This window comes from Vicia villosa, unplaced genomic scaffold (genome assembly GCF_029867415.1).
Source record: "Vicia villosa cultivar HV-30 ecotype Madison, WI unplaced genomic scaffold, Vvil1.0 ctg.000867F_1_1, whole genome shotgun sequence".
Classification (NCBI taxonomy): Eukaryota; Viridiplantae; Streptophyta; class Magnoliopsida; order Fabales; family Fabaceae; genus Vicia; species Vicia villosa.
This window is the reverse complement of record NW_026705392.1, coordinates 69494-91586: the sequence shown is the minus strand read 5'-3', so window position 1 is coordinate 91586 and position 22093 is coordinate 69494. Positions and strand designations below refer to the sequence as shown.

The window sequence follows — 22093 nt, the reverse complement described above, 5'->3', positions numbered from 1 at the left end:
ATGAAATAAAATTATTTATATAGAGAGAAAGAGAGAAAATAGAGAGATAAATTTGAAAGAAAATGTAAAGCTTCAGAAAATTGCATGAAATGAATCAATCGTTGGTTGTTTGTCCTAATCGACTGGATGATCGAATTTAATCGATTACCTTTACCCAATATGAAAAGATTGGATAGCAAACTGTTATAAGTCATTAAGATGTTGGCCTAGCCGTTTTGGTTAATTATTTTCGACTCCTCTAATGGATTGGTTTAATGCCCCAATTGTTTGGTCAGATTAAAAAAGTATTTAAATCGATTGGTAAAAAGTATTTAAATCGATTGGTGTAATGTCCTAATTGATTGTATGGTTCAAAAAAGCCTTTAAAAAAATAGATAGTTTCTTAATCACCTGGCTTAATTTTGAAAATATTTTCAAGAAATAAAAGATGTTAAAAAAGACTTTAATATTTATTGTTTGCTTTCAAAATCTCATTTGAAATTTTAAATAATTTAAAATATAAAAATAAATAAAATATTTAACTTGATTGAAAACAAAAAAATTCCCCTCCACCAAGAAGGTTACATTGTATTAGATAAGATAATTGAAATTTGGTTAATTTTGGACAATAAAATTTATATTCAGAAAATGATACAAACAATATTTTATTTTTCATGAGCTAATTAATTATTCTATTATTTTATTTACTATCTTTTCACATCTATGTTACATCTTGTACTGGTTCTTTTTATTTTTAATTATGCACATAGAACTTTCACTCTCCATTGTTCAAATTTAGGCTTCCGAGAGATGTCTCAGGAATTGCAAAATGAGATTTCAAACCAATCCAACATTGGTAATAATCATGATCCAGGAACGGAGATTCGAGAGCCAATCGGCTGATACGGGGAATCAAACTCGATTCAAACATAAAAGCCATTGTGTCCGTGATCTTGTGAGGACCAACATCATTCCCACGCGCAATGGTGGCCTGTACAGAAGATAAACATATTCGAACATTGAATCCAAGGTTTTTTCAGTTGTGAGAATGAAAGGACAGAACCTACAAGTATGGTCTCAATGCCGATGGTTCGGAAAAGCCATACCTCATATGACTTGGTATCAGGACCATGAGGAGTCATGCAGTTATGAAGACTTGCACCACCAGGAAGAAATCCATCAACCTTTGCCTGTAAAAAACAAATATGCATATACAAGGTTTGCACTAATCGGTCAGGTTAGTTCTCATTACGGTCGTTTAGATTCAAATTTGATTGATAAATACACAATTAAAGAGTTAATATTGACAAGTCAAATGCCATTCAAAGCATTGATTAGAAGTCAAATTTGAATATAATATACCTCATAGTTACCATGAATGAGACCCATAAATTCACTCATGCAATTGCGATGATAATATGGCGGACGGAAGGTATGCTCAGCAACAAGCCACCTTGGTGGAAAAATAACAAAATCAAGCAATGCCACGCCAGGTTTATCGGTTGGTGCTGTCAACACTGTATAATACAACTATTACAAACAAACAGACAAAAGAATTTCTAGAAGAAAAGAGAAAGAAATGGGGTTAAGGGAAAGTTATTTTAAAATTTGCTTACCAGTATTAATTGATGGATCACCGTGATCGTACAGCACTGTATTATAAGGGCAAAATTTGCTTAGGTCATACTGCAAATGAAAAGAACAGTAGCCATAATGTAGAATTCATAAAATTTTTCTGAATATTATTTCTAAAGAACAATCACTAAATTGTTTGTTTAAGGTCTGATTAATATAGACCGAATATAATATGTACTTATAGTTACAAAATACACAATCATATCCACAACACATAACAATCACAATGGATAAATTTTTCACACGATACACGCATTATAGGATAACTATACGAGTCATTTTCTTGGTGCGCAATTTTGTTTGATGTGCTTGGATATAACAATATAAAATTAACTGCAATGTGCTCAGTAGAGTGCAATGGGTTGCACTAAGTCAAGGTAGGCTTCAAAAGGTAGAAAGTTTCCTAATTTCAAACTGAGGTTTCAGAAGATGCACCTTAAACTTGATATGTGGTTGGGAAGGAAGAAATTCAATGATTAGATTCTTGTCAATGAACCAATATGCTTGATTTGGAGAGGATGTGAGGGAGGGAGCTTCAACAGAGATTTCTAACAGCAAATTTTAGCAACCGACGAAAACAGGATGTAAGGAAATTTGGAAGTTGTTATTGTGACAAAGGGAAGAGGAAGTTGTAGCCGGTGATTATAGTTCAAGATGATATTCAAGTAAAAGGCATAATGGTTGTCACAACTGCAAGAGATTCGTCTGAAATGAAGGTGGACTACAAAGCCAATGAGGTGAAGCGAGTGACAGTAATCGAAATCTACTGCCTTATATGGCATAGTCATTATATTTAAACAGTACATGACTCACCTTATATGGAACATAATTACCATGCCAAGCAACAACATTGAAGGGAGAAAAATCTTGTACGGCAGTAAATAGTTCACCGCCAAACTTTTGCACTATAGTGTATCCAGGATATGATTTATCTTCAAACCATGCTGTAGGGGCAAGGAAGTCCCTTGGGGAAGCAAGACCATTAGCGCCTAAAATATAAACAAAATTCATTTTTAACTATACATATCATGCATTATTAAGCAACAAATATGCTTAAATTTATCAGCTTCGGAGAAGAATAGGTACCTATTGGTCCTAGATCAGGAAGTTGAAAATGAGTACCGAAAATTTCAGCTACATAGCCACGGGAGGGACCATCAGGCAGATCCACGCTGAAACGAAAACCTTGAGGTATTATAGCAATATCACCAGGGGAAACTTTCAACCTTCCACATTCAGTAGTGATGAAGAGTCCTGCAAATTCAGAAAAAGGTAATTCATATAAAGGAAGCACTAATAGTTCATTGAGTGCAGATCAACAGGGAAACAATACGATAAGAAGACAAGCACAGTGCAATAATCCCAAAGCCTAAAACACAATTTTCTCAGTTAAGAATCAATGAGGAAGCAATGTTGTGTTTACTTACTTCCTTGTTGGGGAACTATCAAGAAATCTCCATCAGCATTACAAAAGGCACAATTGTCCATTGATTTGTTAGCAGTGTACCTATAAGTGATACATTATTTCCCCATTTATAGAAGTTGCTAATGTTACTTTCAAAATTCAGTTTTATCATACTGAAAATTACTAGTGTCTTGCTTACACTAAGATACAGAAATTTATCATACCGAATCGAAAAAAGATTAATTAATTAATTAATTAAAGATAAACATAAAGAAGGTAATTAGTTACATGTGAATAGCATATCCATGGCGCATGAATGAACTGCCAGAACCACACACGGTAGATAAGCCATCAATGAAATCCGTGGGTAAATCAGGTATATCTGGTGGTTTCCATCGAAGCTGAGTTGGATTTGTAGAACTGTTTGAGTCATTGAACTCACTCAAAATTCTCCGATTAGTCGGAACCCGAGGTTTGAACGGTTCGTGAGTCACCGATGGTTTTATCCGATAAAGCCAACTAGATCACAAAAGGAAAAACTAAATTAATAATATGTGTAACTAAAAATAGAAATTAAAAAAATGTTGTGAAAGATGATTGAATTAACCTGAAGAGGTTGTGAGAACGAGGGGTAGTAAAGGAGGTGCCGGATATTTGTTCGGCGTAGAGGCCGAAAGGGCATAGGAGGGGGCTGTTTTGTTGAACTGGGAGAGCTCCGGCAATGGCCTCCGAGGAGAAGTGGTTGCTGAAGCCGGATTGGTAATTGAAGTCGTCGCCGGAGATCGAGTTCTCCATGTGAGAGAAGAAGTAAAGACAAGACGAGTTTGGATTAAGGATGCTGAGTGACGCTGCTCTGACTGAAACTAGTGTTTGTTTATTTGAAAAAGTTTGTTGCGTGATTCAAATACTTACTCAACTTCAAATCTTAGAACGTGAACTCGGTATTTGGATATTTTAAGACAAACATGGAACGGATTGGTGCAAAAGTTTCAATACTATTTTCAAACTTATCTTTATATATAATCTTATTGATAACATTGTTTATTAAGATAAATAATAATCCTTCCTTCTCATAAAAATTATAAAAATGTTCTTTAATAATTGTATTAGAAATCAAAATAAAAGAGTATAAAAAGGAAGATTAATAGTGATAGAGGGCATATTAAAAAAAATTGTATTAATGTTGCATTGATATTGTAAAATGACTTATAATTTGGGATAAATTTTTTCTGCGTCTTATAATTTGGAGCAGAGAGAGTAGGCTGGAAATGAGTAGAGTCGAGTCGTACTTGCCTCAGCTCAGTTCGACTCGTTAAGAATTGGCCGAGTTTGAGTTTATGACGAACTTTTTTTTCAGCTCAAACTCGACTCATTAAGAATTGACTGAATTCGAGTTCGAGTTTATCACGAACTTTTTTTCAGCTCAAACTCGACTTGTTAGAAGTTCATGAATATCTCGGTTCAACTCGTTAGGTTTATCTTGTTAGGTTCAACTCGCTTATTTCACGGACTTAAAAGTAATTTTTTTAAAATCTATTTATATATATATATATATATATATATATATATATATATATATATATATATATATATATATATATATATATGACATTTTAAATTAATATTTTTTAAATAGAAAATATTGAAACAAAATAAAAGTTATAAGATTGGAATTTATACGATGCTAATTTTATTTGTATAATTATTTGTAGAAATATTTTGCTCACTTGAGAATATAAATTATCAATTAAAACCATTAGATTAAAATAAAATATGACACTAAGATTTAGAGCAATTATGTAAACATACTCTTAAAGATAATATAATTTATCTCATATATAATCGAATTGACTCATGAATCGAACGAGTCGAACTACGTATAGTTCAAGTTCAGTTCATTTTGTTAACGAACTTAGTTTTTATCTCATACTCAATTCATTTGGTTCATGAAACTAGTTCAACGATTTAATCGATTGTGTGCAGGAGTTAGCTTGAGCTAAGTGGGGGAGAAGCTTTGCTTCTCGGATATGTTTCAGTTATAAGGTGTTGGTTCAGTGTGCTGCTGATGGAGACAGTGCATGTATCGTTGAGGTTTCGTTGTTTCCCGAATCCGAAGGTGACATGGATTCAAGATTTTGTGTGTCAATCAAGTCAGAGCTCCTCGAGGGAGGATGATCAAACATTGTTGATGTTTACTTCTCGGAGAGTGAAGAGCAATGTAACGGTTGTTGATATACGAGTAGAGTGTTAATCTCTGATGTTTCCTGAAAGTGATTGTTAAGTGAAAATGATAATTTTAGAAGATGAGATCTAGAAAGTTGCGAAGTTTCAGCGCTGTTTGTGGACTGTAGAGTTATCAGTTTGAGTAGCTCATGCGTATGATGTCGATGTTGAATGGTGGTAGAGTGATAGATTGTTGTAGACCTTGTCATGGGATCCTTATGAGGAATTGTAAAAGTTGTTGAAGTTGTTAGAATGTTTTGAATCGCGAGCTAGAACCAGAAATGCGAGGAGGTGAGTACGATTTCAATAATAGTAAGTGTTGGTACTAGTACAAAGGAATTTTATCCTGATGTTATCGTAAGGTGTAATAGTATGTTGCTGCATGACGTCGGTGTTTGCATTTTTGGATAACCCTGGAAATTTATATCTCATGTTTTGAGTATCAGATTGATGTTCTCTTTGAACCTGTGAAGAGATAAGAATATGGTCTATCCTATGAAGTGTTTCCAAATACAGTAGATGCATTCCTATATGGAGGAACTCTGAAGTTGGTTACAGAACTAGATGCTTTTGGGCATAAATGGTTGTTATCGCAGTCGTGCGAGACGAGGTCAAGTGTGAAAGTATTGGAGAAGCGTATAAAGATGCATCTAATGTTGATTAACAATGATAAGAATGAAGATGTCCTTTTAAGGGAAGATGCTTTAAGAAGAATTAGAGTCGTGTTTGTAAAGCCAAAGTGGTGACATGGATAAAAGAAGAATTTGGAGAGGTTCCATCATCAAACCAATGTGAAACGGCATTGTTGAGATTGCAATTGAAACGAGACGAAGGGTAATGTACTGGTATAGTAGTAATTTTTTAGTTGAAAAAGACTTAATTGAGTGTTGGTGTCTCATCGACAAGATCGAATGAGAGGAAAATTGTGGGAATATTTGTAAACCTCGAAGTAGATTATTGGATTATGGTGCTACAGGTGACTTGAATACCAGTTCTAAGAGAATGCTATTATAGTTTGGTAACGATGGTTTATGCTCTGTTATGGTTGTCGGCTATCTATTGACAAATTAAGGAACTGATCACCCTTAATCTCTTGTTGATAGTAGACGGGATCGTATTGGATAAGTTAGACTTGTCCTGCTATCATAATAGTATGTAAAGTGATTGAGGAATTATATCGTGAGGATAGTCGCTCATCAGTTGTGTGAATTAATGGAGAAGTGATTAGGAAGAATTGAGACGTATTGAACAATTCAGAGTAATGGGTTTATATGCGAGCGAATGTCGCCAAGTGAAAGATTGAGAATATCAAGTGAACAACGATTTTTATGGTAGATGTTAAAAAAAGTTTGAAACTAGATTGAAACTTGTAAACCAGATAGTTGACGGAAATTTGGACGAGGACGCGATTTAAGGTGGATGATCAGAGTTGCACAAGTGAAGCGTGATGTGGAATAGTTTCTATGAGTGTATGACTCATTAGAGGTGAAGGATTAAGATATTAGAAGCCTATGGGAAGGATATGTCTTGAACTACACGTTTGATTTGGTGGATTGTTGATATAAGAATGTTGTGTCAAGGCACTATGTTTCTAGTAAATAGTTGTTGATTTTATAAGAAGATTATGGTGGTTGTTGGTCGATGGTGAGCTATTGTTTACAATGATTTCTAGTAAAACAACCGCTAGTCTTCTAAATTATTAAATATATTCTGGTTACTTATAGGATCGACTAGATTGATCCTAGGACATGTGTCTTAAAGTTTATAGTCTTTATGGTTGAGTTCATATTGTAAATGTATGTGATCGGTCACCAATTCTACTTGTTTTCTATCTATCATTTGGCAAGAATCGATCACTTAGGTAACAATATGGTTTGTCTTTTCATTATTTACTTAAGTTATTTTATCGTTTTGTGAAGTTTTTTGTTTAAGTCTGTTATTTGAATTCAAGTGGAATAGTTGCCTTTAAATTCTTGGTTTGATAGTTGTTTGTGATTTCAGATGCAATTGAGGCGCACCAAAAGAAGTAGACGGAAAAATTCCATAAATTCGTGATTTTCCAAGACATCCCGTGTCAAGAAAAGATGAAAAAAACAAATGACACGGGCGCCCGTGTCAATTGACACGGCCGTGTCATTGTTGCTGATGGAAAACATGGAAGTAAAAGATTGGACAGAAGCTTACATGGGCACCCGTGTCAATTGACACGCCCGTGTCAATTTGGCTAGACAAAAGGATGAAAGGGCGTGTGGGGGCAAAAGCTGACACGGGCGCCCGTGTCAGCAGTTACGGATAGATTTTCAGCTTTTTCAGTTTTTGCAAATTTTGACTCATTAAGGGCATTTTTGACATTCTGCATCTCTAAAGAACAACCTAACACTATTTAGACCTAGTTTTTGAAAAGCATTAGGATTATCTTGGATCATATTGAAGATTTCTACGAAGAAGAGAAGAGCAATCAAGGGTTTGGAAAAGGGAGGTCATCAAGAGCAGAAGCAATTGAAGATTGAAGCAATCCTCATCTCTTGTAATGTTTAACTTTGAATTTGTATTTTCTTTGAATATTATGAGTAGCTAAACCCCCCAATGCTAGGGGGTGTCCCTGAATTGCCATTGTTATGAACCATATTTTCATTAGTTTATGTTATTGAAGTTTTATGAGTTTATCTTTATTGTGCAAAAGTCTTAATGCCTTTTCTATCGGACAAATAGTTTTCGGATTTACGGTTGAGATTTAGGTCGGACAAACCAACTCAACACAATTTGCACAATAATTCTATGGCAAAATTGCTTAGGAATGGGGATTTAATCATAGTAACCGTTTAATTCTTGATAAATATTATTATAGTGCTTGATGTTATCTCTAATAGCTAAGGAATTAGGATTAGAGATAAACACCAAAGATTTTCCGTTAAAGAATTAAGGAAAATAACCCTTAAGGTTCGGTAGTAAACTCTTATAACAACATTTCATAAATTGTGAAATAAAGGTTATCTCAAGGCAATTTAAACACCCAACCCTAGCATACTTCTTAATCTCTTTAAACCGTTATTTTATAATTGATTTTATTTGTTACCATTTAGTATAATTTCTAAACAAACACCAAAACCCCCATGATATTTTGTTCAATTGAATAATTAAGAAACTCGTATTTCCTACGCAGTCCTCGAGTTCGATACCTGGTATTAACCCCTTTTAAACTACATCGGTGAAAATAGTACGCTTGCTAATTTTTCGATCAGTATATTTTGAATGTGTAACAGACTTAAAGGCAATGCAAATTGTAAGAACAGAATCTGAATAAAAGACTTTAAAAGATTTCGATTGTAATGATAAAGGACAAAATAAAGGACTATATAAAGGACAAGATTCAAAAGAAAAAGAAAAGTATTTGTAAATGACGTAAATTTATAAAACTGAGACTGAATGTAAAAATGCAATTGGTGTTACACGTACATTCTCAATGAAACTCTTTCTCTTTCGCTTGGTACTTGAGTGATTTTTTGAATAATTTGTACAAAATGAACACCCCCCTGAATCCTACCACTAAGATCCTTATTTATACTAATTCGACCCTAACGGTCTTATGCTAATAGAATGCCACGTTGTCTCCTTGAATGCGTCTCGATTGTCTGATGTGTCCACGTGTCTTTCCAATCAAATCTAATATTTTGAAATTCAAAACGTTCCCGCTCGAAGCTTTAAAATGTGAAACAATGTGACTTTGCCAACACATATTTCTCAGAAATATTTCAAAATATTCTAAGTCTTTTCAACTTTTCGCTTTCGAGGATATTATAACTTCTGTCTTGCTTCGACTTAGGATAGACTTTAATCTTTTAAATAAACTTTAAAATGGCCTTTTAAAGCCATCCATCTTCGAAGTACACAGCTCCTTTTTAAAACATTTTACTGTCAAACCTTAAGATCACCAATCCTTTAACTGATGATCCTTTGTCTGATAATTTCTCGAGTGCGTATTTACTCGTTTCTTTTATTTATCTAGCAAAGGTTTTCTTTTGAAGGATAGAATTACAATTTCGATGGTTTTCTTTTTTGCAGTTCCTACTCAACAACAAGTGTCTCAACCTATTTTCTCAACCAACTCAGATGCTGAATGTGACGATGCTTTAGCGAAGGATCAAAAAGTTAGCTCTGACGAAGCAATACTTCCAAATCATGAAATAATACTTCGTGACGATTCATCTCCAGAAATCCTATATTCAGATCAAGATGTTGAGATGGAAGACAATCCACAATTATCTAATGTTGACGAAGGAGACGAACAGTCAACTGGGAGCAAGGAAAATGACCCTATCACCGAAGACAAAACTAATAATGAAGCTTCGAGTAAGCCCGAGACGACGGAGGAAATGAACCAACCTTTTGGCAAGATTACACAACCTGCAACAACGTTTGCCAACACTCCTCGAATTCCAACTCAGGCTGAGCTTGACAAACTCAAAGCTACAGACCCTGCAAGCTTTCTTAAAGCTATGTTGAGTGCAAGGAGCAACTCATCTGAAAAAGGTGGAGATTCCTCGACAACTTCAGGTGAAAAGACTTCAGAATCATCCAGCCAAAGCCTTCTTCATCAAATCAAAGAGAATGTTTTTGATGTGGGCTTGATTCATGCTGTGAGAAACAGCGTTAACATCTGTTTTGGCCTTAAAGACTTATTGAAGAAAATAGATGTGTTAACTATTTAGGAGGAGGTTTCTGAAGTGTTAATCTCACTGAGTTTTCTAATTGACCAACTTCAATCAGATCACCTTCGAAAACAAGATGTTTCCAACAAGATAGTTGATAGAACAAATGTTCAAACTTCTTCGTGGGATACTGCCAGCGCTTCGAATGCCAAAGTTGAGACTATGCAGATCCAAAAATCGAAGTATGAAGCATAACATGCAACTATTGAGAAGAATATTAAGTCATGGGAACAAAAAATCGAAGAATTGAAGCAAAAGATACAAGCTGGGAAGGATCGTCAGGAAGAGATCCGACAACTCTGCCATCAAGAGCTAGACAAAGAAGTACAAACTGGTATTCAACAAATCGAAAAGGCCCAACAATTGGAGACCGAAATCGAAGAGTTGAAGAAACAACATATTATAATCGAGTGTAACCTGGTTGTGTCTGCTTTATAATATGCTCAATTGAAAGCCAACCTCCCCAATGACTTTGATATTTAGACATCTAGTTTCCCTTTCAAACTTTTAAATTCCAAACTGGCTTTTGTGTCTTATCTTACTTTATGTTCGAATACTTTTGTGGATGAATTTTATTTTCTGGATTTGTAATATCGAAATATTGTCATTTTGGCACTTTTTCCTTAAAGTACACCATTTTGGCTGCGCACCACCTTACTGTTATTTCGCCATTATGCTAATTTCTTGCAGGAATGGTTTGTACTTCTTCAAGTACTTTCCATTTACTTTTAGGATCCTTCGATCCTTTGCTAATTCTTTTATCTCATATGTGTAGCAGTGAAATTGGTGAGACTAAAGCCATGGGAAAGACTTAGCTCATTTTGTTTCAAACAGAGTCGCCGTTGCGCTTTAATGTTTCCAAAAAGGAATAGGAGAAAGAGTGAATAAAACCCACAAAAGTTTTTAAAATCAAAACTAATAAACTTACCAGAGATTTGGGTAAGGGGGTTTGTTATACAAGGGGAAGGTTTTAAGCATCCTTCATATCCATGGTACTCCATGGTGTCATACTCCAAAATTTGTCCACACTTTTCGAAATTTCAAAACTATTTCGAAAAATTGAATTTTATAAAATTTCGGGTTCATTTAATTGACATCCTGAATTTTATAAATATTCAATTTAAAAGTCTATTTTAAAATATAATAGTTTACTCCTAAATTATTTATATTTTAATAAATAGCAAAGTGATGGCCGATAGGGGTGGACATGAAGTAATCACCCGATACTAACCGACCGAACCGAAAGCAAAATTTATCAATGGGTCGAGTTAGTTCGGGTGAACGGGTTGAGCGGGTGGTTTAAGTGGGTAATGTAAGGTAAGTTAGGTCGGATTCGGTTGAAATTTTTGGACCCGTCGGAATCCGAAACCGACCGATGCTATTTTATTACTACTGTTATACTCCTTCTTTCGATCCAAAATGTGAGACCCAATACTGGGATTTACAGCCCAATTATCTCAGTTAAAAGCTCTAAGTTCAGAGTTTTCTAAGTTCCTAACCTAACCCTAAATGGAAGATGCAAGCTTCGGCGGCCATCCTCTCCCTCGCTCACCCCCAAAAGTGAAACCCTTCTTCGATTCAAACCAACCCAACAACAAGTCTACGCCATCCTGAATCTGAATCTGGTAGGTATTCTAATATGTTCATATTTGTTCTTCTTTGTCTACTAAACCCTAAGTTACTGTATTTCTTATTTTTTTCTAATTTTCTTTCTAATCCTTTGAATGAAATTTGAACATTCAGGTTTTATGTTATTTCAAGAGTTCTTTGAGTCAGTTAAAGGTTAGTATTTTGGTTATGTTTTAAAAGCTTTATAGTCTTTTTATTATGTTCTAATAACTCCATTGTTGTTCTTTTTTATGGAGAAAACTAAGGAGCTGGAGAAATGCAAGGAGCTGGAGAGATTGAAGGAGCTTGAAATTTGCAAAATAACTGTAAGTTTATGTTTTAATTTATGAATGTTTATGTGTGTTTATTTTTGTGGCCAAGTAGCTTAATTTGTTTATGTTTCTGTAAGTTTATGAAACATTTTTGTATGGCACTAATATTTGGTGGACTTTTGTGAACCTTTAGGGTTAGCAAAGCCTAAGATTAAGATTAAGTCAGACCTGTTTTGATTTAATTTGTGCTTTTATTTCAAGGTTCAACAAAGTGTTTCAAGATTCAACAAAATGGTTTAATGAAGGGTGATTCCTCTTTCAAGGTAATAGTTGTTAAGGCTGTGAATCAACCTTTGATTGTTATCTTCTATAAGGTTCTGTTTATTCTCTCACAGTTGTTTTGTTTTATAGTTTGTATAATCTTGTTGCAGCTTGAAAGAGCACTAAAGTTTTCAGAAATTAAAGGCCTTTGAGGATGTTTCCTATTTCTTTGTCTGTTATGGTAGAACTTGTGTATTTTCCTCAGCTTGTTTGTAAATCTGGTTTACTATCACAATATTGTAGATTGACTATTGTCTTGTTCTCTATGCAGTAAAAACTTGTTTACGATGTGAGGGGTTTTCTGGTCAAAAGCCAATGACAGCAACTCACACCTCAGTAAGCTAACTTTTATACTGCAATTAGCTTATAGTTTATACATGTCCTAATCCCTATCACATTCCAAAGATCACTTTAGATCTTAAAGTGCTTTCTATTTCAATAATGTTGTTTGCATTTATCTAAATTGTATGATGAAAGCATGCTTAATGTGATTTTAATTATTCCATTGCAAGTGTTTCTTTGTTTATTATGCTTATTGCATGAATGTTTTCTTGTGTTTGTTATAGTACTTTTCCTTTTACCCATATCTCTTCCTAACAAGTTGTAGAATATGTTTCTGATAAACTACTTTAAAGAATTAGTAGTCCTAAAGCTGAAGAAATTATTAGAATTTTTTTCCACAATTGGGTTGTTTAGGTAAATTCAACTCTCCTCCTTTATTATTTTTTTAAGGTTTTAATTTGGCCTATTTTAATGACTTGTAAAATATTTTATTTCTTCATTTGGATTTATGGTTTTATGATAAACCAATAAAGATGTGTTTTTTTTCCTTATACGTTAATGGATGCTTTATAAGAATTTATGAGCTTTAATGATGGGGGTACTCAAATTAAATATTGGTAATTTATTCAATATAAATTTAGCATTTAACATAATTATTATTTTTTAATAAAAGTGTTATTATTACTATTGATCAGTCTCTATTTAACTTTTGAATTTTATCATTAATATTTGATCATTTACTCTACTAATTTATCATTGATATAATTATTATTTTTTTGTAACTTTTGAATTTTATTCATTATTGATTTATACTTTTGTTAACTATTATTTACTGATGTTAAAATTTTTTATGACAGGTATTGCATGAATGAGTTGGATGAATCATGGATAGAACATTTTATCTCACATTAGATTTTAATATCTTATGAATTGTAAATTGTAATAGTATTATAGACTTAAATATTATATTTTTACTATTTTTTCTAATGTTTAAATTAAAATAATTTTAGTTAAGGTTTTCTAGGTTTTATCAGATTTAAGAAAAAACATTAAATGAAAGTTTTAAAAAAATAGTTTAAATTCTTTTTATGATATTTTAGTCAAAATAATTTAATTACAAATTTTAACAATGCTTTGAGTTGGGCTAAAATTTTAAACCGGCCCAACAGTTGAAAGCAAAATTAACAAGTAAAAAATATAAAAAATTCAGATTGGGCTTAAAATTAAAAACGACCCAATAATAAATTAACCGAAAAAAACCGATATTGCTGCCCGAACCGCTTAAACCCGAACCCGAAAAAACCGATTGGACCAACGGTCGGAAGTTGGGCCCAACCATCTCACCCGTGGGTTGGTTCGGTTCAGGATTTTGGGCCCGAATCCGAACCGAACCGAACCGTTGTCCACCCCTAATGGCCGATACTTCATATACTTTCAATTGGTTTTTTTTTTTAATTTTGAACAAATAATATAGCACGATTGGTAAGAAAGTAAGGTTTGAAACTACATGGTCTCAGGTTCAAATCACACTTCTAACATTTTTTCTTTTATTTGCTTCTGACTTTAGTTTAATTTTATATTCAAAAAATCACAAAATTGTTTTTTTTATTAATTAAATTGAATTTTCGTTTTCTATTTTTAAGCTATTTGTAAATTATATTTTTTTCATTAAATCTTGATTTTATGCACTTTTATCATTAGTTAATTAAATCACAAAATACTAAAAAAGGTTGTTTCTTTTTTCTATGTTTAGAATATCATTGATTTTTTAAAATTGATTACTTTTTATCCCATTAATTTTCTTACCATTAATATTAACCTAATTGTTCATTCTAAATAGGTCCCAAAAAGAGACCGTTCAGACAACAATTAACCCTCATTCCTCCACCGTCAATTTTATTCTAACACTAACAATCAACCCGATTTCTAACCCTTACCACCTCACGCACAGGAACAACAAAAAAAAACACATTTATTTTCTCTAAAATCTCTCTCACACGGTACAACCTCCGCACACCAAAATAAACTTCTGTTACACCTTATTTCAATTGTTTCTCTGGTCAAAAGCAAATTGACATCCACTCTCACCAACATTTTAACATTTGTACATATTGTAACATATCCATAAAAAAACCTTGAAAAAAATCTCTTCATGTTGTCTTTACAATAACCCAAAAAAACCATCTTCATGACTCTATGGTCCTTCCCTTCAAACTATAGCCTTTATCATCACTCAACTGTCAAACAACTCAAACTCTCTCAAGTTTTCAAAACACTGCCAAACCATCAAATAAAATATGTATTAAAATAATATAACTTGTGCAAGTTTTGTTATTGTTATTTTCGCAGGAAGAAATAGAGGAAAAAAGATTCAAAGACTATGAAGCGCCGACACGCCATTCATAAGGCGTGTCGCCGCGTCGGACACGTGTCAGACACGGATATTCGTACGACACGCGTACGACACGTATCTGACACATTTTTGCAGTGTCCAATAAAAAATAATAATTTAATTATAGCGGACACAGATACGACACCTTGTTTTAAATAAAGGACACACCAAACTCAAAAAAAAATTAGATTTAAAAAAAAAAAAACTCAACTCAATAATTATCAGATTTTTATTTATAAAAATAATAGAGTTTTTTTTACCTTTCTTATTTCACTTCTCTACTATAAAATAACACAATTACGATTTCTTATTTTGTTCTTATTTCACGGTTTAGAGGTTGATTTTATCAATATGGAGTGACTATGATATGGTTTGTATTATTTTATTTTGGTGTATTTATGTTTTTTTTACTGAAAATACTAAGTTTAAATATATATAAATTTTGCTTCTCGTTTTAGACTTTTTATAAATTGTGCTCATATATTACATTATTATTATAATATATAAAATATATATAGTCGTGTCTGTGTCCTATGTTTCATATATTAGCGGGGTCTTCGTATTCGTATCCGTGTCGTATCCCGTGTCCGTGTCCGAACTTCATAGTTCAAAGATATCAAAAAAAAAAGGAGATAAATTCCTATAGGACTGCTCGCCGTTCAACAACTGCGGTGCCGTCCTCCAACACGCGGAGCCACCGCTCCGCAAGCGCTCAGCCTTGCCCTCACCCGATCACAACAGCTCACCCAAAACTTCAACAACCATCTCAATAATTTCACAAACCTTGAGATAACAACTAACAAGAACAGCGATGTATTTGTTTTAACTTGCTCCTAACATCATGACTCGTACAAAGTTTGTATTTTTGCAGAAAAAAGAGAAAAGGAGAAGGATATCACACATCCCTCCAACCACCGGATAACACTCTTCGACGAATTTACGGTCGATCGTCGACGACCACCCAGATCCGAAGCTGAGCCACCGAAGAAAACAGATCCGCACCCTTCAACAGCCATCGGACTAGCTCCTTCCGATCCCGAATCGCAGCACCAACATCCGGTTGCAGCCACCAAACAACTCTTCGCCGATCTCGGGTCCAAGCCACCATGAAAACACCGGTAATCCTCTTTCCATTTTTTTCGTTAAACCAGTTCCATGAGTTTTATTTGTTTTTGATATGTAAGAAATGGTTATGTGTGATTTGAGAAAGAAAAGCTGTGAGAGAGAAGAAGAAAGATCTAGAAAAATTCTACCTTTTGTTTCATGATTAGTTGTTCATGCTTGTGTTATATATATATATATATATATATATATATATATATATATATATATATATATATATATATATATATATATATATATATATATATATATATATATATATATATATATATATATATATATATATATATATATATATATATATATATTTGAAAAGTCAAAGATAATGGGTGGAAACGTGTGAAATTGAATGTCTCTTTACTACTTGTTACTAATCTTCTCTTCATGTTTTATTTCTACTATTATTTGAATTAATCTACTTTAATTAGTCCATGCATAAAGTGCTAAAAATATGTTCTTTTTAATTAGTTTTTATTAGTTTAACAAAAATCCAAAATATGCATTTAAGTCTTGTAAATAAAATCACATGTACATAAATTACTAATTGATTAACTAATAAATTAAAAAGACAAAAACATATTCTTTTTAAGTTAAAATTCACTCAACCAATCAAATTTCTTTCAATTTGAATTAAATATGATCATTATTTAGATTTTTTCGGTAATTTTAATCTATATTCGTATTTTTATCATTTTCTCATACATTATTTTGGTGTTTTATTACTAACTCTTTGTTTTGTATGCGAGGTACTATCGTCTTTGAACTATTGGACTATTTTATGGATATTTGCAAATTACGCCCAATGCTTGTATATTTTATTTTCTATTTGGGGTTTGTAATAATTTTTATCCCCGTTTGTTAAATTTGTAATCCCCTCCCCGAAGCCCTGTAATAGTTAGGATCTTTACTTTTCTGCCTTTATTTTTCTGCACTGTATTAATCGTATGCTTGTGTGTTAGTAAATTAGGGTGTGAAAGAACTTAAAATTTTGACTTAGATCACTAACCCCAAAAAGATAAAATACTCGAACATAATACACTCGCACACACTCACCTCTAGGGTACGCCCCTCTTGGTTGCCTTACGAATAATGGTCGTGTCCCTCGAATATAGAGGTACCTATAGCAAACGTCCCTAAATCAAAAAATCATCAAAGATCATGGTCCCGCGATGACCCTCGAAGTTGCCTACGAATACATGATCTTGACCCTTGATTGCTACCTACGAAAAAGATGATTTGTCCCTTCGAATTTGCTAAAGGTACCTCTATCATGTTGCCTTCAATGACCATCGATGTCCCTTAAACACGTCCAATAGATAGGACTACCTACCCACAAATGGTATGATTAGCCCTATCCCTTAAATGAAAGTAGAAAGTATAGGAAAGACCAAACATAGGGTAAGTAGCCCTTAATTTGCTTGCTCAACAAAACATCTTTTCTCACCACTTGATTTTTCAAACAAAATTTCAAAAATACTCCGCATACATCCTTGAGGACCGACACAAGGATCATTGCGAAATCTTGCCTTACTATTGGCACCTTTTGTCAAAGCGCACACACACATACACACTATGCTTTTTCAAGATTTTCAAACAAAACAAAACGAGCTAAGCAAACTAAGAGCCCGTAAATAACTACGGATGAAAAGGGTGCTACCACCTTCCCTTTTCATAACTTACCGCCCGAACTCAAACTCTTTTCTTAAAAGGTCTTTCCTGTACTTTTATACCTTTCCTAATAATTGGACAAAATAAAAGTCGGTGGCGACTCTTGCTCACCGCAACATTGTTTGCAAAAATTAAAGTCAGTTCTCCCACCGTGTTACAGAATTGGCCTCGGGAAACATTTAACTGCCGCGTGGTGTCATTAAGCACTAATTCGCTCCTACAACCCTAGTTGAATTTGACTTTAGCCAATAGGAAGTAGCGAGATGGCTGGCTTTGGTTCCGGCCGAAGTTGGTTGATACTCAAAGCTACACTCATATGGATCGGACTTTCAAGATGTTTTCGGTCGGTGATACGATTACTGAACTGAAATAATGCCTTCGAGAAAGATCAAGGATATGAGCTCCCTAGAACCCGATCTTTATTTAGGAAAGGTTGAGCCAACTAAACTTCAGTGGGGAGGGTACTTACCTATGGATTCCATGCAAGCCTTTAAACTTAAGGAAACTTGTTTGACTTGCTTGTGTGTGCTACTAACCCTTTGATTTCCTTGCAGGTTTTATTTGTAGGACTTACTTTTCCATACTACCTTATGCTTTTACATAACCTGTTGACTAAACTTTTTCAAGGATCTTAGGGATTTAGAACGCATAATTTCCAGGTACTATTATGGAAGGACTATCAAGAGCCTAAATTTTTATCAAGGGGCAAGAGGATTTATTTTCCTCTAGCCAGATGCTTTTCAAACTTGAAAGTAAAATAAACTTCTATCAAGGGGCAAGAGGATTCATTTTCCTCTAGCCAGATGCCTTCAAACTCAAAGGTACAGTTCTTATCAAGGGGCAAGAGGACTTATTTTCTTATAGCTATATGCCTTCAAACTCAAAAGTACCGTACCCCGAATCAGAGGCTATGACCCACTTGATATGGTGAGCTTGATTCTTATAGAAGGACGTTCAAAGACGAAAGTCAAAATTCTTCAGACAAATCTGCAACCAAGTTCAATCTTTAATGTTGCAAATTGGATTCCATAAAGATCCTTGGAAACATTGCATATGCATTTACATACATATAATTGCATAACAGGTTTCCAGATAACGAGTTTCTCATCTTCTTCCTCAAATCCCTAAAGCTGGATACTTACAACTCCTGCGTGGCTTCGTCGGTATCTTCCCTTAGGAATAATCCGCAGTTTCAAATACGAACGCTCGGTTTGTTTTTCAATATGGGGCACTTGGCCATTCGGTTGATGATTGTCAGCCATTCAGAGACAAGATTCAAGACATAATTGATGCAAATGTTATCACATTCACACCTGCAAGCCAGATTTGAAGTTCTCCTTCGACTCAACGGATCTTTTGAAGCAATAAGTACATACGGAGAAAATATCCCCAATGTTGAAAATCTCTATATCATCATGCATGTTCATGTGTAATATTTCTTGTTTTTGTTCAATACTATTTATATGCAATACTTGTTTGCTTTTGAACTATAATAATAATGCACTGTATATGTTTGTCTTGAAAAAAATCATTCGCTCTCGCTCTAATATGTTTTTCTTTGCTTGTGATGCCAAACTCTCGGCGATAAAGCATGATAACTCCGAAGAGAGAATGACGAACACATAATACCCATAACCTCAATTGGTGTGCTTTCGAGTAAAAACATGTTGATGATGTACAAGCATTGTTTCAAATCCCTAAACATTGGAGATATAAGGAAGTTAATCCCTTGTCAACCCCTTTGAGCCTTGAAGTAGGAGTTTCTTTTCTATATTAAAAACCCCCATATTTAACCTAGGGGCAGGGTAGTGTTCAGTTAACCTGATTGAGTGTTCAAAATTCATCAGGAGCTCGCATCTAAGGATACAACAATGGTTATCCTTTAAAAGATTGAGGAAAGTCAAAACCGCAATGGTTATCCCTCACATTAGGAGGTCAAAATATGACAATACCACAACGGCTATCCCTCGTCAACCAAGAAATGAGGCAGTCACATTCTTTCCAACAAATCAAAGACGACTCAGGATCATACGACTTGTTCAAAAAAAAGAAAAGAATGAAACAAAAAAATAAAGCCCGCTAAGTCAACAAACTTGAAAACAAGTGACTTAGGAAAAATATAGACATCCTGCTGGACTTCAAACCTGAAACTCAAAAGAATTTGTCCAAGCAAAAGTTAGGGAATAATGAAAGGATTGCGAAACAGAAAGATCCTTAACAAAAGAACAAAGTCATGTGACTATAAATTCAAGATCGTGTGATCAGACACCAAGAATAAAAAGTAAGTGACTGCCATGTCCAAACACCTCATTGGTTCCTCAATCATCTCAAACTCCCCTTGAAGGATGAATGCTCGCATCGAGTTAACTGAACTTAGGTTGGAGAATATCACGAAGGGGGTGGGCACCAATAAAATTTTGAGCCTAAAAATCCTTTTATCTAAAAAAACCGTGAACCTGGCCACGTTACAACTCTCAAAAGTCCTAATTGAAGCAGGGGTAATTCGAAAGCATTCTGTAACGAGAATACAGTAAACTGACTCCTATGAGTTTTTCTAAACATTTGAGTTGGTATCACACCACCTTTTACAAAAATCGATGCTTCGACATCCTTTCAAAAATTTCCTCTTTAAACTTCAAGACAAACATGGACTTTGCATTAAAAGTATATTTCTTATACTAAACATTCTTTGCATATGAACAAGTAATGGACACCAGGAAAGTTTACATCATGAGCTGCAGTTGAAAAGTTTAATCCTCTCAAGGGACAAGTTGTCTTCAGAACTCCATTGAGTTCGAGAGAGGATATCTCAAATTCTGATCACCCTCAGGGGCAAAAGCAGTTGAATACCCTTTTGAGTAAGAATTCATATATCCGGGGCAATCAGGTCAAGACTCGAAGACTCTCTTAGAAGTGTTGATTAATAAGGGGCATTGTTCCTAAACTCATGATACTGGGGCAGGTTGCTTATGATAGCACAAGACTCAGAAAGTCCTCCCGACAGACAAAGTCGCTTAAAAAATGCGTCAAAAGCAGAAATATTTCCCACCACTGACTCAGTTGGCTAAAACGCCAATATGTACAAAGGGCATGATGTGTTATTGTCCAATTCATCTGGGGCATTCAAGTCGAGATTCAAATAATCTCTCAAAGGCGTTGAACAGTCAGGGATTTATTTTTCCCGCAAAACACTTATACAATTTACTGTCATCATTAACAATATTTTGTATTCATACACCATATACCTCATAGCATATGCATAACATTCTCATTCATTTAAAAAAAACAGTCATCATGCAATTCATACATCATGACATTGCATAAAACTAACTTTGTCTTTCAGGTCGACCAATCGGTTAAGCAGGTATCACCAACAAATCAAATACAGCATAAATGTATGGCTTCTCCAAATATAGCCTAGTGTATAGCTCGCCTAATGTACGGCCTCTCCTTATGTAGCCTAATGTATGGCTCACCTAATGTATGGCACCTTCTGATACAGCCTAATGTATGGCTCGCCTAATGTATGGCCCCTTTTAAAATAGCCTAGTGCATGGCTCGCCTAATGTATGGCCTCTCCTTATGTAGCCTAAGGTATGGCTCGCCTAATGTACGACCTCTCCTAATGTAGCCTAATGTATGGCTCGCCTAATGTATGGCACCTTCTGATACAGCCTAATGTATGGCTCGCCTAATGTATGGCACCTTATGATACAACCTAATGTATGGCTCGCCTAATGTATGGCTCCTCTCGACATTTCCTAATGGACGACGCATTCTGGTATAGTCTAATGAATGACTCAGGCTAGTACAACCTGATGTAAGGTTCCTTCTTTTATTCTGACAAATGCCTAGTGTATGGCTCATCTTGACCTTCTGGAAGGTATGTCCCTTCAGACTTCTGACAAGTATCTCTTTTAGACGGCATCCGCAAGCCCGTCTCCGACAACATCTTATCAAACTCAATGAATGGCATCTTTAAGCCTATTCATACACCAACAATGGAGTCACAAATGATCATGACAATGGAGTCACAAATGATCATAACAATGGAGTCACAAATGATCACCGACAATGGAGTCACAAATTGATCATGACAATGGAGTCAAAATGATCACGCCAATGGAGCCACCGACAATGGAGTCACAATTGATCACGACAATGGAGTCAAAATGATCACGACAGTGGAGCCACCGACAATGGAGCTACCGACAATGGAGCCACAATTGATCACGACAATGGAGTCAAAGTGATCATGACAATAATGCCACCAATACAGTCCCGATTCTTAGTAACAAGAGGTGGTAAAGACAATGGAGTCAATGATGTAATCTTAAGACTTCGGCAATAGAGCCAACAATTCAATTCAGAAACAATTCAGAGGAGATTGAGGATAAGCAAGTCAGATACAGCCCAACAAACGGTTCATTCTGATGTTCTCGTATACTCATCATCTTCAGATGCAGTCTAATGTACG

General features: G+C 34.6%; 1 protein-coding gene across 1 annotated transcript; it reads right to left on the bottom strand.

Annotated features, from left to right (window-relative positions):
* Positions 1–526: 526 nt before the first annotated feature.
* LOC131631832 (homogentisate 1,2-dioxygenase-like) lies at positions 527–3986 on the bottom strand. The gene is made up of 9 exons (XM_058902602.1): positions 3627–3986; positions 3308–3538; positions 3042–3121; positions 2701–2868; positions 2428–2603; positions 1596–1665; positions 1342–1496; positions 1086–1169; positions 527–970 (listed from the first exon to the last, which is right to left on the bottom strand). The coding sequence occupies exons 1-9, from the start codon at positions 3812–3814 to the stop codon at positions 755–757; spliced, it is 1368 nt and encodes a 455-aa protein (XP_058758585.1). The 5' UTR covers positions 3815–3986; the 3' UTR covers positions 527–754.
* Positions 3987–22093: the final 18107 nt, after the last annotated feature.